Source organism: Dasypus novemcinctus, chromosome X (assembly GCF_030445035.2).
Source record: "Dasypus novemcinctus isolate mDasNov1 chromosome X, mDasNov1.1.hap2, whole genome shotgun sequence".
Lineage (NCBI taxonomy): Eukaryota > Metazoa > Chordata > Mammalia > Cingulata > Dasypodidae > Dasypus > Dasypus novemcinctus.
The window spans coordinates 50,627,790-50,645,916 of record NC_080704.1 but is presented as its reverse complement, the minus strand read 5'-3'; the positions used below and the strand labels follow the sequence as shown (position 1 = coordinate 50,645,916).

At 38.6% G+C, this 18,127-nt stretch overlaps 1 protein-coding gene across 1 annotated transcript in view; it reads left to right on the top strand.

The window, feature by feature from the left end:
- MAOB (monoamine oxidase B) overlaps positions 1 to 18,127 on the top strand; it is a 132,977-nt gene that overhangs the window by 102,337 nt on the left and 12,513 nt on the right. Inside the window, exons 6-11 of the mRNA XM_058292115.2 lie at positions 359 to 500; positions 4,171 to 4,320; positions 5,563 to 5,722; positions 13,577 to 13,673; positions 14,772 to 14,825; positions 16,786 to 16,843. Coding sequence (XP_058148098.1) covers positions 359 to 500; positions 4,171 to 4,320; positions 5,563 to 5,722; positions 13,577 to 13,673; positions 14,772 to 14,825; positions 16,786 to 16,843 — 661 coding nt within the window. The remainder of the gene's footprint in view (positions 1 to 358; positions 501 to 4,170; positions 4,321 to 5,562; positions 5,723 to 13,576; positions 13,674 to 14,771; positions 14,826 to 16,785; positions 16,844 to 18,127) is intronic.

Below are 18,127 nucleotides of genomic sequence, written 5' to 3'. Positions count from 1 at the left end.
GGTTATCTAGATTTTTGGCCTTAACAAATGTATGAATGCAGCTGCCTCTTATTGAGATGGGAATCTCTAGAAGAGCAGCAGATTTGTTGGGAGAAATCATGACAGCACAGAACAGAATATGGAATGCTAGCTGATTTTAAGTAAGATATTTTGGTTAAGTTAAGGAGAAAAGAATTCTCATATTCCCAAACATCTCTGATGTCATGTTTTATAGTGTTGGGTGCTAGATACAATTTTCTGAGACTTGCCAAACTGTACTGAACTTAGTCAAGTAAATTTATTATTTGAACTATTTCCAGATTATTAAGAAGATGCTATCCTGTTTTGGCCAATTTTGCTCTTGTTTCTTCCCAAACAGATCTGTGAAGCAGCTTGCCATTCTCTTTGTGAACCTCTGCGTCACTGCAGAGACCCATGAGGTGTCCGCTCTCTGGTTCCTGTGGTATGTGAAGCAGTGTGGGGGCACGACCAGGATCATTTCAACAACCAATGGAGGGCAGGTACACATCCATCACCACACCATTCCAACAGAAACACAGCCACTGCCTTTATGGGAGTTTGAAGTCTTGTGGGGCAATCCTTCAATTGTGAACTGATGAAGCAGAGGGCAGGCTCATGGCCTTTACAGCTTTATCATGGCAGCTCAAGGTGACTTTTGTGAGACACAGCCTGTTAGGTACCCAATGTGAGGGCTCAGCAGCCAATGTGATTTTAATAATAGACACGTTTCTCTTTGTGTACTTTTGAAATTTTCCATTAGTACATATATGCAACTCAAAATTTCCCATTTAACCACTTTCAAGTGTACAATTCCATGGTATTAACTACATTCACAATATTGTGCTACCATCTCCAATTGGTAAATTCATAGGAGACTATCTGATGTACATATCTTGAGCACTTCTTGGGAAGCTCAAAAAGGAAGACCACTACAAATAAAATGTGGTATATACATATAATGTAAAATTATGCTGCTGTAAGAAGAAATGAAATTGGGACACATATTATAACATAGATAAACCTTGAGGACATTATTCTTGGTAAAATAAGCCAGACACAAACAGACAAGTAGTGTATGGTCTCATTAATATGAACTAAATAAGAAGAATAAACACATAGAGTTAAAATCTAGATTGTAGGTTAGCAGGGGATATGATGAGGGCTGAGAAGGGGTGCTGATGCCTAATGTATTTTCAACTGGCTTGGCTTTAAAAGTGTAGAAATAGAGTTGATTGTAACACATTAGAGTGAGTATAGCTAAAACGGCTGATTTATAAATGGGATTGTGGTTGAAAGGGATAGTCTAGGATGTAAATGTCAATTGAAAGAAAGCTAGAGAATAATCTAGGAACTGAATAACAGTGAACCCAGAGTTGGATGAGGATTGTGGTTAATAGTACAAATACAAGAATGCTGTTCTATGAACTAGAACAAATATACATCACTATTACAAGATAGAAAGAATATAGTGATGCATGGGAAATATAAAATTAATGTATCTTTTGGACTATAGTTAACAGCAATATTGTAATATTCTTCCATCAATGCTAAAGGTGAAACTAGGGGGTATGGAATTTTTTTCTTTTTAACTAACGAGATCATTCAAAGGTTTACAGTGGTGATGACTATGACTACACAACTCTGTGATGAAAGAGAGAGCCACTGAGTGTACACTTTTGACAGAATGTACAAAGCATGGGACAGTGAACCATGTGTTGGAAGACAGACTGTGGTTAACAATACAATTATGAGACTGTTCTCTCATAACCTGTAAGAGATGTACAAGACTAATACATAGTGTTAAGAATAGGGGGTGTATTAGTCAGCCAAAGGGGTGCTGATGCAAAATGCCAAAAACTGGTTGGCTTTTATAAAGGTTATTTATTTGGGGTTGGAGCTTATAGGCACCAGGCCATAAAGCATAAGTTACTTCCCTCACCAAAGTCTATTTGTTTTTTTAATTTATTTTATTTTATTTTTTATTTATTTCTCCCCCCTTCCCTGCCTCCCCCCAATTGTCTGCTCTCTGTGTCCATTAGCTGTGTGTTCTTTTGTGTCCACTGGTATTCTTGTCAGTGGCACCCGGAATCTGTGCCTTGTTTTTGTTGCATCATCTTGCTACATCAGCTCTCCGTGTGTGCAGCCCTATTCCAGGGCAGGCTGCACTTTTTTCGTGTGGGGCAGCTCTCCCTACGAGGTGCACTCCTTGCCCATGGGGGTCCCCTATGCGGAGGACACCCCTACGTGGCAGGGCACTCCTTGCGAGCACCAGCACTGCACATGGGCCAGCTTATCACATGGGTCAGCAGGCCCTGGGTTTGAACCTTGGACCTCCCATGTGGTAGGAGGATGCCCTATCCATTGGGCCAAATCAGCTTCCCTCACCAATCTATTTGGAACAAGATGGCTGATGACATCTGTGAGGGTTCAGGCTTCCTAGGTTCCTTCATTCCTGGGCTTGCTTTTCTCTGGGTTCAAGGTTCCTTCTTTCCGGGTGCTGGTTTCTCTTTCCTCTGGGTGCTGGATTCCCGGGTCTTTACCATCAAACTCTAACATCAGAAACCCCAACTCTGTTCTTTGCCATGCCTTTCATCTGCCATGTCCTTTGGTGGGTGGGGACTCAACGCCCTAGTCATAACTCAATCATGCCAAACAGATCAGATTACAAGCATAATCCAATATTTCTTTTTGGAATTCATCAATTATATCAAACTGCTACAGGGGGTATATGGGTGTACATTATTTACCATAGTTAATGGTAATAGTCTGATCATGTTATTTCATAATCTGTAACAAATGTTCCACAACAATGTAAGGTATTGGTGGAGGGATGATGTATGGGAACTCTGCACATTATGCGTGATTGTTTGTAAGCCCACAACTTCTCTAATAAAAATGTTTAAAAAATAAAAATTCTAAAAAGGAAGGCCACAGTATTGATTTCCTAGGGCTGCTGTAACAAATACCACAAACTTTGTGACTAAAACCAATAGAAATTTATTCTCTCAAAGTTCTGGAGGCCAGAAGCCCCAAATCAAAATCGAGGTTCTGAGGGAGAATCTGTTCCATGCATCTTTCCTAACTTCTGGTGGTTGCCAGCAATCCTGGGCGTTTGTTCTTTGGCTATAGCTGCATCACTCCAATCTCTATCTTCACATGGCCTTCCTCTATGTGTCTGTGTCTTCTCCTTTTCTTTGTCTTCTTAGGACACTCGTCATTGGATTTAGGCCCCACTCTAATCTAGTATGATCTCATCTTGAGGGCCTTACCTTAATTATATCTGCAAAAACCCTTATTCCAAATAAGGTCACATTCTGGGGTCCTTTGTGGACATGAATATTTGAGGCCACTATCTAATTCAGAAATTCCAAATTCATTCATTCATTCATTCATTCATTCATTCATTCGTTCATTCATTCATTCCATGCCTGTTTCCTGAGTCTCAACATTAAAGTTCTTAATCTGCTTGATGGTCATTTCCTTTTCCTTTTCCTCACCTCCCCTTCTTTTTCTTCTTCTTCTATTCCCAGACCTATTTTGAAATAGTCTTTTAAAAAATTAACTAAATTGAAATTTTCAGAGGAGGTAGTTAGTTCAACTCTATTTGTACAGCCATGCAGAACCCGTAGAAGCTTTAGCGGGCCTCCAGGCAGGTGGGCTCAGTGAGGTGAAACGAACTAGGGGGTCACAAAAGCAGTAGCCACCTGACCCAGGATGAGAAAGGCAACCTTCCCTAGGGAGTTGGCTGGTGACTGGCTGAAGCAGGGAGGTTCCGAGCCTGAGTGTCCAGGAGGGGGAAAAAAAGCTTAGGTGTGCTCAGGCAAACAGTGGCCCAGCTTTAGGAGTGCTTCATTAGACCAGCAGTCCAACAGGAAGAATGAAGACAGAACAGGGACATAGATGAGTCTATGGCAGGATAGGGGGGTCAGACTGAAGATGTCAAGCTAGGCTGGGAATTCACGTGCACACAGCCTGGAAAGGGAGTTAGGAAACCTGCACTTTGTCAAAAAAACAGCAATCACTAGTTAGAAAATAATGGTAAAAGACATTATTCACAACAACAAATGTAGCTTTAAACCTCCCAGAATAAAGATATATGAGGAAAACGAGAAACTTAATAATCCATGCCCATCCCTTCCTACCCACATCTTGAGTCTTTTTACTTGTCAGGAGAGGAAGTTTGTAGGCGGATCTGGTCAAGTGAGTGAGCGGATTATGGACCTCCTTGGAGACCGAGTGAAGCTGGAGAGACCTGTGACCCACATTGACCAGACGGGAGAAAATATCCTTGTGGAGACTCTAAACCATGAGATGTATGAGGTAAATAAGACCCTTACACTAGAGGGAAGAGGTCAGCATCCCCCTGATAATTAAAGCTTAATCAAAGCCAAGAATACCCCAGTCTTCATAGGCAGTCCCTTTGCCAAAAGTGAAAAGCTACCTCCACTTGAAAGAAAACAACCAGAATATTCATGGAGTTTTTACAAATATATATATATCAGCCCTCTGTACTGGGCTCTGACATACATAGAAAGCAAAATAAAATATTTAATTGATATATACTAAGTGTCTCCTATGTGCATGGCATTATTATAGAATTTGGTAACACAGCAGCGAACAAAACAAATAAAAATCTTTACCCTCCAGTATTAAATGTTTAAGAAGAATAACATACAAAACCAACATTCAAGTGTTCAGATAATGGATTGGTAAATAAGTAGATAGCCCTCCAGACAGATGACTAGATAGATGTATCAATAGTTGGGTAGAGAGATAGAATATTATGGTAAATGTGACAAAATATTAATATCTAGGGGGATAGGAGTATGTTGGGATTCTCTGTATGGGGTTTGTATTATTTTTGTAACTGTCTTGTTAAGTTTGAAAGTATTTCAAAATAAAAAGTTTTTAAAAATCTCTATCTTTATGAAGCTTTTGTTAGTGAAGGAGAAAGAGCATAATCAAATAAATAATTAACATAAAATATACCAGATAGTGATAAGTACCATGGGAAAAAAAATAAAGTGGAGAAGGGGAAGACAGTGTGCCAGAGGTGGGGTAGAAGAATTGGTCATATAATTTTAAATAATGTTCTAAGGAGAAGGCCTCAATAAGAAGGTGGTATTTAGAACAAAATGGAAGGAGATGATGGAATGAGTCATGTGTTTCTCTAAAGGAAGAACATTACAAGCAGATGGAATAGCCAGTGCAAAAGTCCTGAGGTATAAGCAAGCCTGGCACAATCAAGGAACAGCAAGGTGGGCAAAATGGCAGAAGTAGAAAAAGTGAAGGGAAGAGTCTCAGGAAGCGACATCAGAAATGTAACAGAGGTCCATTTCATATACAGCCTTGGACATGGCTGCAAGGAACTTGGCTTTGACTCCAAGTGTGATGGGAAGTCATTGGAGGTTTTGAACAAGGGAATGATAAGTTCCATTTTAAGATCCTTCCAGTTTCTCTGTTAAGAAAAGACTGAAGGGGTACAAGGGTAGGAAGATGGAGAATTATTAGGAAAAATACAAGAACAACCGACCAACAACGTTCACTGTGTTTTCCTTCCAGGCTAAATATGTGATTAGTGCTGTTCCTCCTACTCTTGGCTTAAAGATTCATTTCAGTCCCCCGCTGCCAATGATGAGAAACCAGCTGATCACTCGAGTGCCTTTAGGTTCAGTCATCAAGTGTATAGTTTATTACAAAGAACCCTTCTGGAGAAAAAAGGGTGAGTAGCCAGTTAGCCATATGTGGGACTGATGGCAAAGGGAAGGGTGGACCTAAACCCCTCTTGTTTGCTGGAGGTCCTCCTAGTCATCCTAAGTCCAGCCTTCATCTTCTCTCACCCTCAGCACCCAGCCCTCCCCGTGGTGGCTGCCTCAGCCCCTCATCCTATCCCCATTTGCTCTGAGGTAGGGGACTGTTAGCAAACTTTGAATCCTGTTAGTCTCCCTTGGTTCTGCTCATCTTTTATTTTATTTTATTTTATTTTATTTTATTTTTTTAAAGATTTATTTATTTCTCTCCCCTTCCCCCCCCAGTTGTCTGTTCTCTATGTCTATTTGCTGCATCTTCTTTGTCCGCTTCTGTTGTTGTCGGTGGCACAGGAATCTGTTTCTTTTTGTTGCGTCATCTTGCTGTATCAGCTCTCTGTGTGTGTGGTGCCATTCCTGGGCAGGCTGCACTTTCTTTTCACGCTGAGCGGCAATCCTTACGGGGCGCACTCCTTGCGCGTAGGGCTCCCCTACGCAGGGGCACCCCTGCGTAGCAGGGCACTCCTTGCACGCATCAACACTGCATGGGCCAGCTCCACACGGGTCAAGGAGGCCTGGGGTTTGAACCACGAACCTCCCATGTGGTAGACGGATGCCCTAACCACTGGGCCAAGTCCGCTTCCTCATCTTTTAATTATTTACACTTTTCCCCTTTAATCTTATATATATATATATATATATATATATATATATATATATATAAAATCTAATTTATATCAATTTATGTAGTAAATTATAGAAGTAATAATTTTTATCTGCAATTTTTATTGCAGAGTAAACAACATGTTCATTGTAAAACATACAAAAAATAAAAGTGTATGTCTCTCTTCCCATATCCCTCCTCCCAGGGAACCACTGCTAATAATTTACTTGTTATTCCTTAGAGATTTATTTTATACATAGGCACACTTAAAATGTATGGGCAAATATATACTGTAAATATATATTAAATAATATATATTTATATGTAAATATAATTTTACATGTATATGTTATATGTTTTCCAAAGGCATAGTATTTTTTAATATGATGCGTATCATACTGAATTTTTCTTTTTCTTGGTAACTGTATGCCATGGACATCTCTCCACATCAATATATTTAAATCTACCTCAACAATGTTTCATTGTACAGCTCTGTTAAAATTTACCCAATAGATCTGCTGTTGACAGACATTAGGATTGTTTTTAACTTTTTATTATTACACATTATGCTGCAATAAACAGCTTCCTGCATGTAGCTCTGCAGATTTGTATAGGAACATTTCTTTTTTATAAATTTGCAAAGTGGAAGTATTACGTCAATAGATTTGGGCAGACCTTTGAAAAATATTTTTGGGTAAAATTTGCTTTATTCGAAATGGATTTTGTTGCCTTTCTGAAATTTTTATCAGAGTTCCAGTCCTCCCATGTCCTTACCAGCTAATATTCTTAGATTTTTTGCCAATCAGATAGAAGAAAAAATCTCATTTGTCTATAATTGGTTAATTTTTTTCATTAATAAGGCTGAGGGGTTATACTAAATTATTTTTTGTTACCTGTTTATCCTTTGCCTGCTTAAATTTTTTTCTTTCTGTGCTGCAAATATTTTCTCCCAGTCTATCAGCTTTCATAAATTTGTTTGTGATGGTTTCACCATGCTAAATTCTCAAATACACATGCTCTTCCACTGATCCCCACACATTAAGAGATTAAACATAAATTACAACTATATGTATATTCATAAATTATATACACTCACCTCTGAAAAGTATTGTTATCATATGACATAACAAATGTAGATTTTCTTTTAAAAAACTGATTTTTTTTAAAAAAAGAACTTATAGTACTTTCTTCCACTATCTAAAGGTGTGGTCTAGGTGTTACACCCTACTTTGAATCTATATTATCTATTCCTATGACAGCACTGTTCTGTTTAAATTGCTGTACATTTATAGCATGTTTTGATATCTGGTAGGACATTCTTTCATTACTTTTCCTTTAACTTTGTCCTTAGTTATTTATACTTCATCAGTTATTCTTCCAGACCGATGTTTGCATTTTGTCAGACACTCCTCTTTCCATATTCCACACTCAAAAAACATCTATTGAATTATTTTATTTCTGATAATTTCTGAATATTCCTATAACCTCCCATAACTATAATATTCTTTTTTCCTTTCTCTCTGAGGATGTTACACTTTTCAGAAAATTTCTTCCTAACCATTGTCTTTTTTTTTATTCCGAGTTATTTTGTTTGTTTCTGTTGTTGGGTTTGCTTTTCCTATTAAAGGACTTCCTAAAGGCCTGGAAGTCCTTGAATGGCCCTTTCACTTTAAGAATGAGGCCCTACAAAATTACCTGGTAGCTGTGTGCAAAGGCGGGGCTTCTGAGCTTTCCACCCTCAAATGATTGAAATACTAATTCATAGTACATGGTTGGACCTGGTGTGAAAATGACTTTTCTCTTGGCCTTTTGTTCCTTCACTTCAGCTAAGTACACCTGCATGGCTCAGAGGCCAGCTTTGCTCTGAGAAGGAAGTATCCGAAGAGCCCCTCCACCCAGACAGCAGCCTCTCCATTCTGGCTAGCTAGCTTTCCATCCCACCCAGCCAATCCCGACATGATCCATGTGCACTTGTCTTTTCTTTTATCAGAGCCTGACCTGTTTGTGTCCTCTCTTTCTTGCCTTCTTATGCCAGGTGTCTCCTTAGCTTATTTTCTTGTATTCTGAAATCATGTTGAGTTCTTGGGTTTTAAACATTGCTTCTTCCCACATTTGAGTTTTTCCCAACCTTTCCCTGCTCCTATACATCTGAGGGGAGCAAAAGCTCCCCTCAACACAGTGGTTAACTCAGGCATTGATTCTCCTGGGCACGCAGTGGGGAGGGATGTGGGAGGAGAGATGGAAGCAAGTGCAGTTGAAAAAGGTCTACAGGTGAGTCTGACCACACACTTGCACAGGTACAGGTTGAAGAGGTGCGCACACCCTCCAGTTTTCTCTGTTCTTGCTCCACCATTTTGAAACCCTCTTCTTGGCTTTTCTAAAGAACATTTATTCCAGAGTCCTGGATCATAATTTGTTCAAACCACCTCATTTTAGAAGGTGTCAGAGTAGGAAGCTCCAGGAATCAGTCCCAACACCAGAACAACTATTAAACAGGCAGGAACGGTCTGACTCAGCTATTTCAAAACTCCAGAGTCCAGTAGAACACTGTACCACATCCAGAAAGAGCAGGAGGGAGAGGGTGGTAAATTATGGTAAATACCAGTAAATTGCTCTCTCCATGTGGCAGTTATTGATGCCCAGCCCCCACTCTCCCTGCAGACAGCAGTTGGATCTGGCACCTGGCACAGCTTGCTGGTGCCAGAAAGGGACATGAAAATCCATTTCCCCAGCATTGATCCCTTTATGGGTCCCTGGCCTTCCTCAGGCTGAGAAAGAGTGAATATGGAAAATCCTCTCCACCATGTCTCCCCTTCTAGAATTTAACCTCCAGGCAAAACAGTTTGAGACAAGGAAAACAGTGTAAGAAAAAATAAAGGCAGATGGTTTGGGACAAAGACTTGTCTATTTAAAAGCCTGCAGTGGAATGGCAGAGATAGGAGAAGGTCTGTTTCCTGGGCAGTAAAGGGGACATTCAAACTTTTGTAAACAGGGAAGCTCTTAAGGCCACTGCAAGCATAAGCCCAGAACAAGGCACAGACCCAGAAAAGATAGGGACAATGCCAAGCATTTGACTTGGGATAACTTTCCTGATAGGAAGGCTGAACTCCAGCTGAGAGCACCAGCCAACACAAAGCCAATTTGCAAACACAGTAAAAGGTAGTATTGCTTAGGTATGCTTGGTATTGCCAGCTCATGACATTCAAGAAAATCTGTCATATGTTCAGCTGGTTACATAGATTAAATGCCTATTTCTCATCAGAAACCATGGAGACAAGAGGCAGTAGGTTGAAATATTTAAAGTGCTGACAGAAAACAACTGCCAACCAAGAATTTTATGTCCAATGAGATTTTCTTTCAAATATGAGAGAGAGATTAATACATTCCCAGATGAGCAGAAGCTGAGGGAGTTCATTACCGGTAGACCTGACCTACAGGAAATATTAAAGGGAGTTATTCAGACATGGACACTTGACAGAGGTTCAAAATAGCATAAAATAACAAAGACCTCTGATAAGGTAACCATTGGGTAAATATAAATGACAATATTAGTGTATTGAATTTTTTGGCAGGTAAATGCACTTTTTACTTCCCACAGGTGTTACAATGCAAATGCATAAAAAGTAAAGATAAATCTATGGTTTTGGACATACAATGCACAAAGATATAAATGATAATACATATAAAAAAAGGTGGCGGGATCGTGGGATATAGGAAAAGTATATGTATATGCAATTGAAGTCAAGTTGGGATCAAGTCAAATGTGATTGTTATATATTTAGGATGTTCAATTTAATCCTATGATAGCCACAAGGAAAACAGAGGAAAATTATTTCCAGATAGAAATAAGAAGGGACTCAATATTTTACAGTACAAAAAATCAAATAAATGTGAAAGTAGGATTAACAGAAGGAAAGTCTTTACAAAAACTAAATTGCAAAATAGCAGAAGAAAGTCTTGCATTATCAATATGCCTTTAAATGTAAATTAATTAAATTCTCCAGTCAAAAGGCAGAGATTTATTAGGATAAATAAAAGCCTAATAAAACTATATGCTGTTTATAAGAGTCTCACCTTAAATTCAAAGACATAAGTAGGGAAGCAGACTTGGCCCAGTGGTTAGGGCGTCCATCTACCACATGGGAGGTCCGTGGTTCAAACCCCGGGCCTCCTTGACCCGTGTGGAGCTGGCCCATGCGCGGTGCTGATGCACGCAGGAGTGCCCGTGCCACACAGGGGTGTTCCCGCCTAGGGGAGCCCCACGCGCAAGGAGTGCGCCCGGTAAGGAGAGCTGCCCAACATGAAAGAAGGTTCAGCCTGCCCAGGAATGGCACCACACACACGAAGAACTGACACAGCAAGATGACGCAACAAAAAGAGACACAGATTCCTGTGCCACTGACAACAACAGAAGCGGACAAAGAGCACGCAGCAAATAGACGCAGAGAACATGCAGCAAATAGACACAGAGAACAGACAACTGGGGCTGGAAGGGGAGAGGAGAGAAATAAATAAATAAATCTTTTTTTTTAAAAAGACATAAGTAGGTCAAAAGTATAAGAATGGAAAAAAAATATACCTTGCAAGTAGTAACCAAAAGGGAGCTGGCATAACTATATTAATACCAGAAAAATAGTCTTTAAATAAAAAACTGTTATGAGGAAAAAAGAGGATCAGTATATACTGATAAATGGGTCAATTCAACAAGAAGATGCAACAATTATAAATATGTTTGTACCTAACAGCAGAGCTCAAAAATATATGAAGCACATGTTGACAGAATTGAAGGAAAAAACAGATGGTTCTACATTAATAGTAGGAGATTTAAGCACATCACTTTCATTAATGGATAGAACATCTAGACACTAGTTCAATAAGGAAATGAGTTGAATGATACTCTAAACGAATTAGACCTAACAAACTTATATAGAACAGTTCAACCAACAACAAGGGAATACACATTCTTTTTGTATGGATCATTCTCCACAACAGACCATACCCTAGGTCACAAAACAAGTCTCAATAAATCAAAACCTATTGATATAATAGAATGTATCTTCTCCGACCACAAAGCAATGAAGCTAGAAGTCAATAACAGTGTGCGAAATGGAAAATTCTCAAATATGTAGAAATAAAATAAAGTGCTCTTATACAACCAATGGGTTAAAGTAGAAATCACAAGGGAAATCAGGAAATACCTTGAGATGAATGAAAATGAAAATAAACCATAAAACTTATAGGATGCAACAAAGGCAGCACTGAGAGAAACTTTTAGCTCTAAATATTTATATTGAAAATGAAGAAATATTTAAAATTAGTGAACTAACCTCAAAACTAGAAAAATTAGAAAAAAAACAAACTAAACTGAAAGCAAACAGAATAAAGGAAATAACAATGATTAGAGCAGGTAAAAATGAAACAATTAAATAGAGAAATAAAAAACAAGAGAATCAACATCACTAAATTAGGTTCTTTGAAAAAATCACAGAAATTGACAAACCTTTACTTAGACTGATGAAGAGAGAGGTCACAAGTAAAATTAGAAATGAAAAGGGGGACATTACCACTGACCCCCTGAAATAAAAGAGTATAAGAGGATACTATGAGCAACTGCATGCCAGTCCATAAAAAAGACAAATTAATGGAAATATAAAAATTACCTATACTGGCTCGAGAAGAAATCTAATATCTCAACAAACCAATAACTAGTAAAGAGATTGCATCAGTCGTCAAAAACTTCACAACAAAGAAAAGTCCAGGACCAGATGGCCCCACAGGGGAATTTCGCCAAACATTCCAAGAAGAATTAATACCCATCCTGCTCCAACTCTTCCAAAAAACTAAAGAGAAGGGAGCACTCCCTAATAAAGTATCACTCTCATACCAAACCAGATAAAGATACCACAAAAAGAAAATTATAGACCAACATATTTTATGAATGTGGAGGCACAAATCCTCAACAAAACACTAGCAAAACAAATCCAGCAGCACATTGAAAAAATTATACACCATGATCAGGGGGATTTAAGGTCTAAAATGTACAGAGTTTCTATTTGGGATGATGGAGAATTTTTGGTATTGGGTGGTGGCGAGGTTAACCCAATATTATGAACATAATTAATAGGACAGAATCATATGTTTGAATGTGGTTTAAAGGGCAAATTTTAGGTTTTATATATATATATATATAATTAGAATAAAATTTTTTAAAAATCTATGAAACTACATAACACAGCCAGTGAGCCCTAAGTTAAAACATGAACTATAGTTAATAGGAAATTTATAAAAATGTGCTTTCATCAGTTGTAGCAAATGTATGACACCAATGCAAGGTGCTAATAATAGGGTGGTATAAGGGAACACTGTATTTTATGCTTGACTTTTCTGTAAACCCATAACTTCTCTCATAAAGATAATAATTTTTTAAAAACTTCAATTTGCAAGTAAATGATGGAGCAGGAGGAGGCATACACTACAGTAGGGCAAAATTTTAACAGTTCACATTCTTCCCTGACATTTTCATCGCCATTCTGCCATACTCATTTGTTGAAATCACATGTATTTTGTTCAGGGAAAGAATGGGAGAAGCACTCTTTTCCACAATGAAGTGAAATTGTTTCCTAAGTTGTTCTGGAGGGGGAAAAGAGTGTTTAGAGGTCATGTTTGAAATGGAGGGTTTGGGACTCTGGATTTTAGTTATTCATGTTTTCTCTGCCCTGTCTCCTGATAATCAAGTAGTAGATAAAAATAGAAGAAGTGGTTCCTCATAAAATATGAAATTCAGTCCCTTCTATTTTATAGCAATGGAGTATAATTTCCTTTACATATCTTTAGTTTTATTCTGATTTCATATGAAAGAGGAAATAAGGAAAACCAAGTATTAACAGCAAGGAATACAAGGTTTCATTAAATGTGTGGCCTGAATTAATTCATAGAATCACATTGTTTTATTCTCTGTGGCAATAAAGCTTACGGTTTGATTTTTCACAAACCATTAACTACTTAGTAATCCTTTTGACATAGTTTGGTTTGCTTCAGTGATATTATAATATCCTACATTTGGCTTTGGAACTTCTCAAGTTTGAAAGTGTTTGCTTCATTGTAACAGGCTATGGGTAAATTGATGGAATGATAAATACCTTTTTCCATTTTGCTCTTCTACAAGATTACTGTGGAACCATGATTATTGAAGGAGAGGAAGCTCCAATTGCTTATACATTGGATGATACCAAACCTGATGGCAACTATGCTGCCATAATGGGGTAAGACACATTTATGGTGGTGTGGATGCTATCCAGTAGTGATAAAGCAACCCCATAATATTAATAAATGTGGCCTTAACTTGGTCAAATGATGTATTTTACCAAATGACACCCTTCTCTAAATCCAGCAGTAGAAAATTTTGTATTGCTTTTTTTCTTTTAAAATAATGCCTTCTAATAGAATAAGTATCTACAACTGAGTTCCAATGCCAGTAACATGGGTTTATACTTGCTATATTAATTTTCTGCTTTCTATTAATGCTGGTGATATATATATGTATTTAGTTGAGCTATCATTTTGTGAAAGCATTCTATAAAGGCCTGACTTTGGGTGTTTTGCTAAGAGAGCTTCTTCTGTAGACTGTGTGGGCATCAGTGGTATTTACATTCTGTGGGCTGCTGAGATTTTCCAAGTCCCTCTAGAGAGAAGCCAAGCCCAGCCCAGTCATCAGCTTAGAAGGGAAGAGCAGAACTGATGGGACATGTCTTGGGGCCAGAACTTGGGCCAGAGAGGTAGTTACCTGAAGCAGCCAAAATTGAGTTGAGCCACAGGATATATATGAATCTATCTCAGGGAAAGTCAAGGATCAAAGCAAGGAGATAAAAGACAGTCATTAACTTGAAGGCATAGTTGAAGGAATCTGTAAAACTCATAGGGCTAGATATGAAAGGCAGATTCTAGAAGTCTGGGTGCTAGGGTGACACCTTAGTGAAGGCAGAACCAAAGAGCAAGGACTGGGATAAAATGAGAAAGGCTCAGGCCCTGCCTTAAGTGAGTATTGGAGGCCCAGGCCTTAGTCCTTTGGGCCACCAGCCACTCAGTGGTAAGGGTGTTAAGGGTGGGCTGGGGGTTGGTCATAAATTTACTAGGCAAGAATTGTGACCTGTTTTCAATTCCTTGAACCCCTGAAGCTAGAAGATGCTCTTCAGTGACAGGAATTTGAATAACGTGTAAATAATAAAACTCAAAACATAAAATAAGCCAGTACATAATTCATTTCATCACCCTGTATACTAGGCATGTGTGTAGCTAGAGAAATGAGGCCAGGATGAAAACAACAATTAATTTCCCCCCTTTTTCTTGTTTGTATGTTGTAGATTTATCCTTGCTCACAAAGCCAGAAAACTGGCACGTCTTACCAAAGAAGAAAGGTAGGTAAAGATGTTCCTCTTCTTTTATTCCTTCTTTCATTATTTCCCTCCCTACCTGTCTGCCTTTCATTTTTCCTTAATGTTTGGGTTTACGGACTGCCTAGTAATATGTGTATTGCAACTGATACATGTCTGTTATGTTAATTATTAGGGTCTTGTTGTATAAGGCATAGTGCTGATAATGTAAACTAATATTCAAATTAATATTCAGTTTATTGTGCATAAGGCGCCATGCTATGAGTTATGGAGAATACAAAAATAGATATAACCCAGGGCTGAAAGTATACATGGAGAAGGCATAACAAGGTGCACAAATTACTGCATTGCAGGGCAGTCTGCAGTACTTACTACATGAGTGATGCATAATAATTACTAATTAGAGATAGAGAGGGTCTAATTTTTCTGGACGTGGCCATATCTTCTGGCAAGTTAGTATTTATCACTGCCAATTATTTATTCCCACACCACCACTAATAACAGACTTACCAACTAAAAGCCTCCTGAATCACATTATGAATCATTCCCTCTCCCTTCTTATGTGTGCTACTCCATGACCTTTGCCACCTCTATTCTAAGCCAGGGCTATGGAGGTCAAACTGGTCCACTCACTTGCAAATGTCCCCACTAGAATATAAGATCCATGAAGGTAGGACGTTTTGTCTGGTGGGTTCACGCTGGATCTCCAACCCCCGGAGCAGTGCCTGGAACATAGTGGGCACTTGAAAATGTTTTGTCAATTGAATAAATGAATAATGGTTGCTTTCAATCATATCTGCAAAATCTACTTCATCGAAGATCATTTGGATGGAGATCAGGCTACTAATTATGATGTAACCGTGAGCATCACTGCTCTCTACTTGGAGCAAAGGAGCCTTAGGGAAGCTACTTAGGTCAGGGGTATGTCACCTGGGTGAGTCATTTGCAGTCACATGCCTTTGCATCTGATATGAGAAGCAAAGAACATAGTCATTCTCTCTCTCTCTCTCTCTCTCTCTCTGTCTGTCTCATAGAGGCACCAAGAGGAATAATTATAACCAGTAGATTACTTGTAAGGAGAAAAAGAATCACTTGGAAGGTGTCTTTAGCTCATTCAAGCTCTTAGATGTGAGCTAACATAGGTGTTAGTAGCAGGGGAGAAAAATTCTATACAGGCTTCAGTGTCCCACTTCCTTTCAACAAGAGTTTCTTCATCAGAGGCCACATCTACTTTCTAATCAAGCAGCCATTTCATTATTTAAAAGTTACACCTCAGCAGAGCAGGTGTAGTTCAGTGGTCGAGCACCTGCTTTGCATGTATGAGGTCCTGGATTCAATCCCCGGTAGCACCTAAAAAAAAAAGTGACACCTCACAGGGCATTTTGGGGTCTGTATTTCCTCTCAGTGAAGAAATCTGATCTTCTTTCTAGAAAGACTCGTCTGCAAATACATTTCTTGATGGATGCAAATGCAGGACATTTGTCCTTTTGAAAATTGATTTCTGAAAAGTCTTTGTATATTTAGAAACTTATTTCTTTGCTATATCTGTTGCAAAAAAATTCCCAATTTGCCTTTTGATAATTTATGTGGCCTATTCACTTTATACTATAGAAAAATTTTAACATTTTATGTTGCATATTCATGAATTTTTTTCATCATGACTTCTGAATGGTCTATCATGCTTAGGAAGGACTTTTTCATTCCAATATTTTTTTAAAAAGGAACCAGTTTTTCATTCCCTTTATAGTTTCATCTTTTGTGTATAAATTTTTGATCCTTCTGAAATATATTTTTTTATTAATAGTTGTGACCATATTGTGATATTGTGTTATTAAATTATAGATTTAATGCATTTGAAAGAGAACAAAATGCGTGGTTTCAAAAAATTAAAATGAACTGTCAATTGGAAATAATAGCTCATAGAGTCTTTTTATATGAAAGGCTAGGTGCTTCTTTCTTTCACTTGTTTTTTTTTTTCCAATAGGTTGAAGAAACTTTGTGAGCTCTATGCAAAAGTTCTGGGATCCCAAGAAGCTCTGCAAGTGAGGCTGATTCCCTACCCTTTCTTAAGGGAGAGATCTTTCTTTGTTTTCCAGGGTCTGGCAGGGATGGGTCTGTGTGAATCAGGCCCTAAAGCCCATGTCTTCCCTTAATATATTAGCAGAGGGATCTGCACATGACTGATCAGTTTATAAGTTGTCCCAGAGAGTGTGGGCTGTAGGTGTGCTGGTGGTGGGTCAGCATCCTGTAACACTGCTGCACCTTAGGTGGTGCTCCAATTGTTCTCGAATTCAGGGCTCTTCTTTGAACAAGGGGTTGGCCACTGTGCTCCCAGGTCTGTCAGGGAATAAAGAAAGGATAGCTTCTGCTACCTACGATGAGATCCTAGATCCTAGCAGCCAGAACAGGAATGAGAAAGACCTTTCCTTTTCTCTGTTGTTGTGGTAACATCCACATACATAAACTAGCATGTAAGTATCTCCTAACACCCACTCAACCCCCAAAGTCTCTCAGGTCAAAAAAAAAATAGGATGATGTACCCCCTCCCAATACCTCCCCCTTTTGGCCTTGTTTTACCCTTAAACGTTAGGGGTGGAAGGAAGACACACTGAATGACCAGGAGTGAGCTCTGTCAACTGAGTTTCCTAGACATTTTTGGAAGTAGCCTGAGGACTATAAGCATATTAAGCAAGTAGTGCCCTGAGGTGATTAAAGGTGGAATGGGAAAGAAGTGTTAGGGAAATAGAAGTGTTCAGCAAGCAAAGCAGGACTTCTTTCTTAGGGCATTTGCTGACAACCAGAGAGCCCAATGTACATATAAGTAATAGCAAAAAATACCTTCATCAATATTAAAGTGATGAATTCATGTTCTGGTTACATTCACCAGATTTCTGGATTTTTCATGTTTTGACATGGAGTATGTCACCTTTTGAAAGTCACTATTAAATCCAGCTTTCCGTGAAGCATTTGACAACAATGGAGACTAATGTACAAATGAGCAGTTAAAGCATAAGAAAAATCTAATGAAGGGGCTAAACATTTTTCAGTTTGTTAAGCCTCTTAAACCCAAATCTCTGTACCATAATCTAATTGAGCAACTACTTGGATTAGTTCTATTAATTTCAACACTTCTCTTGCTCAGCTTTGGAGTGACTTGCTTCCTCCTGATCAAATTGCTATGGGCTTTGAATTTGTCATTTCTGTTATGGGCTTTGAATTTGTCATTTCTGTTCACTCTTTTATAGCAAGATTTTTTCTCACCTTTCCAAATGTTCTATGCTTGCTATAGGTGAGTTCTTTCTCGGTAAACGCATGAGAACAATTCA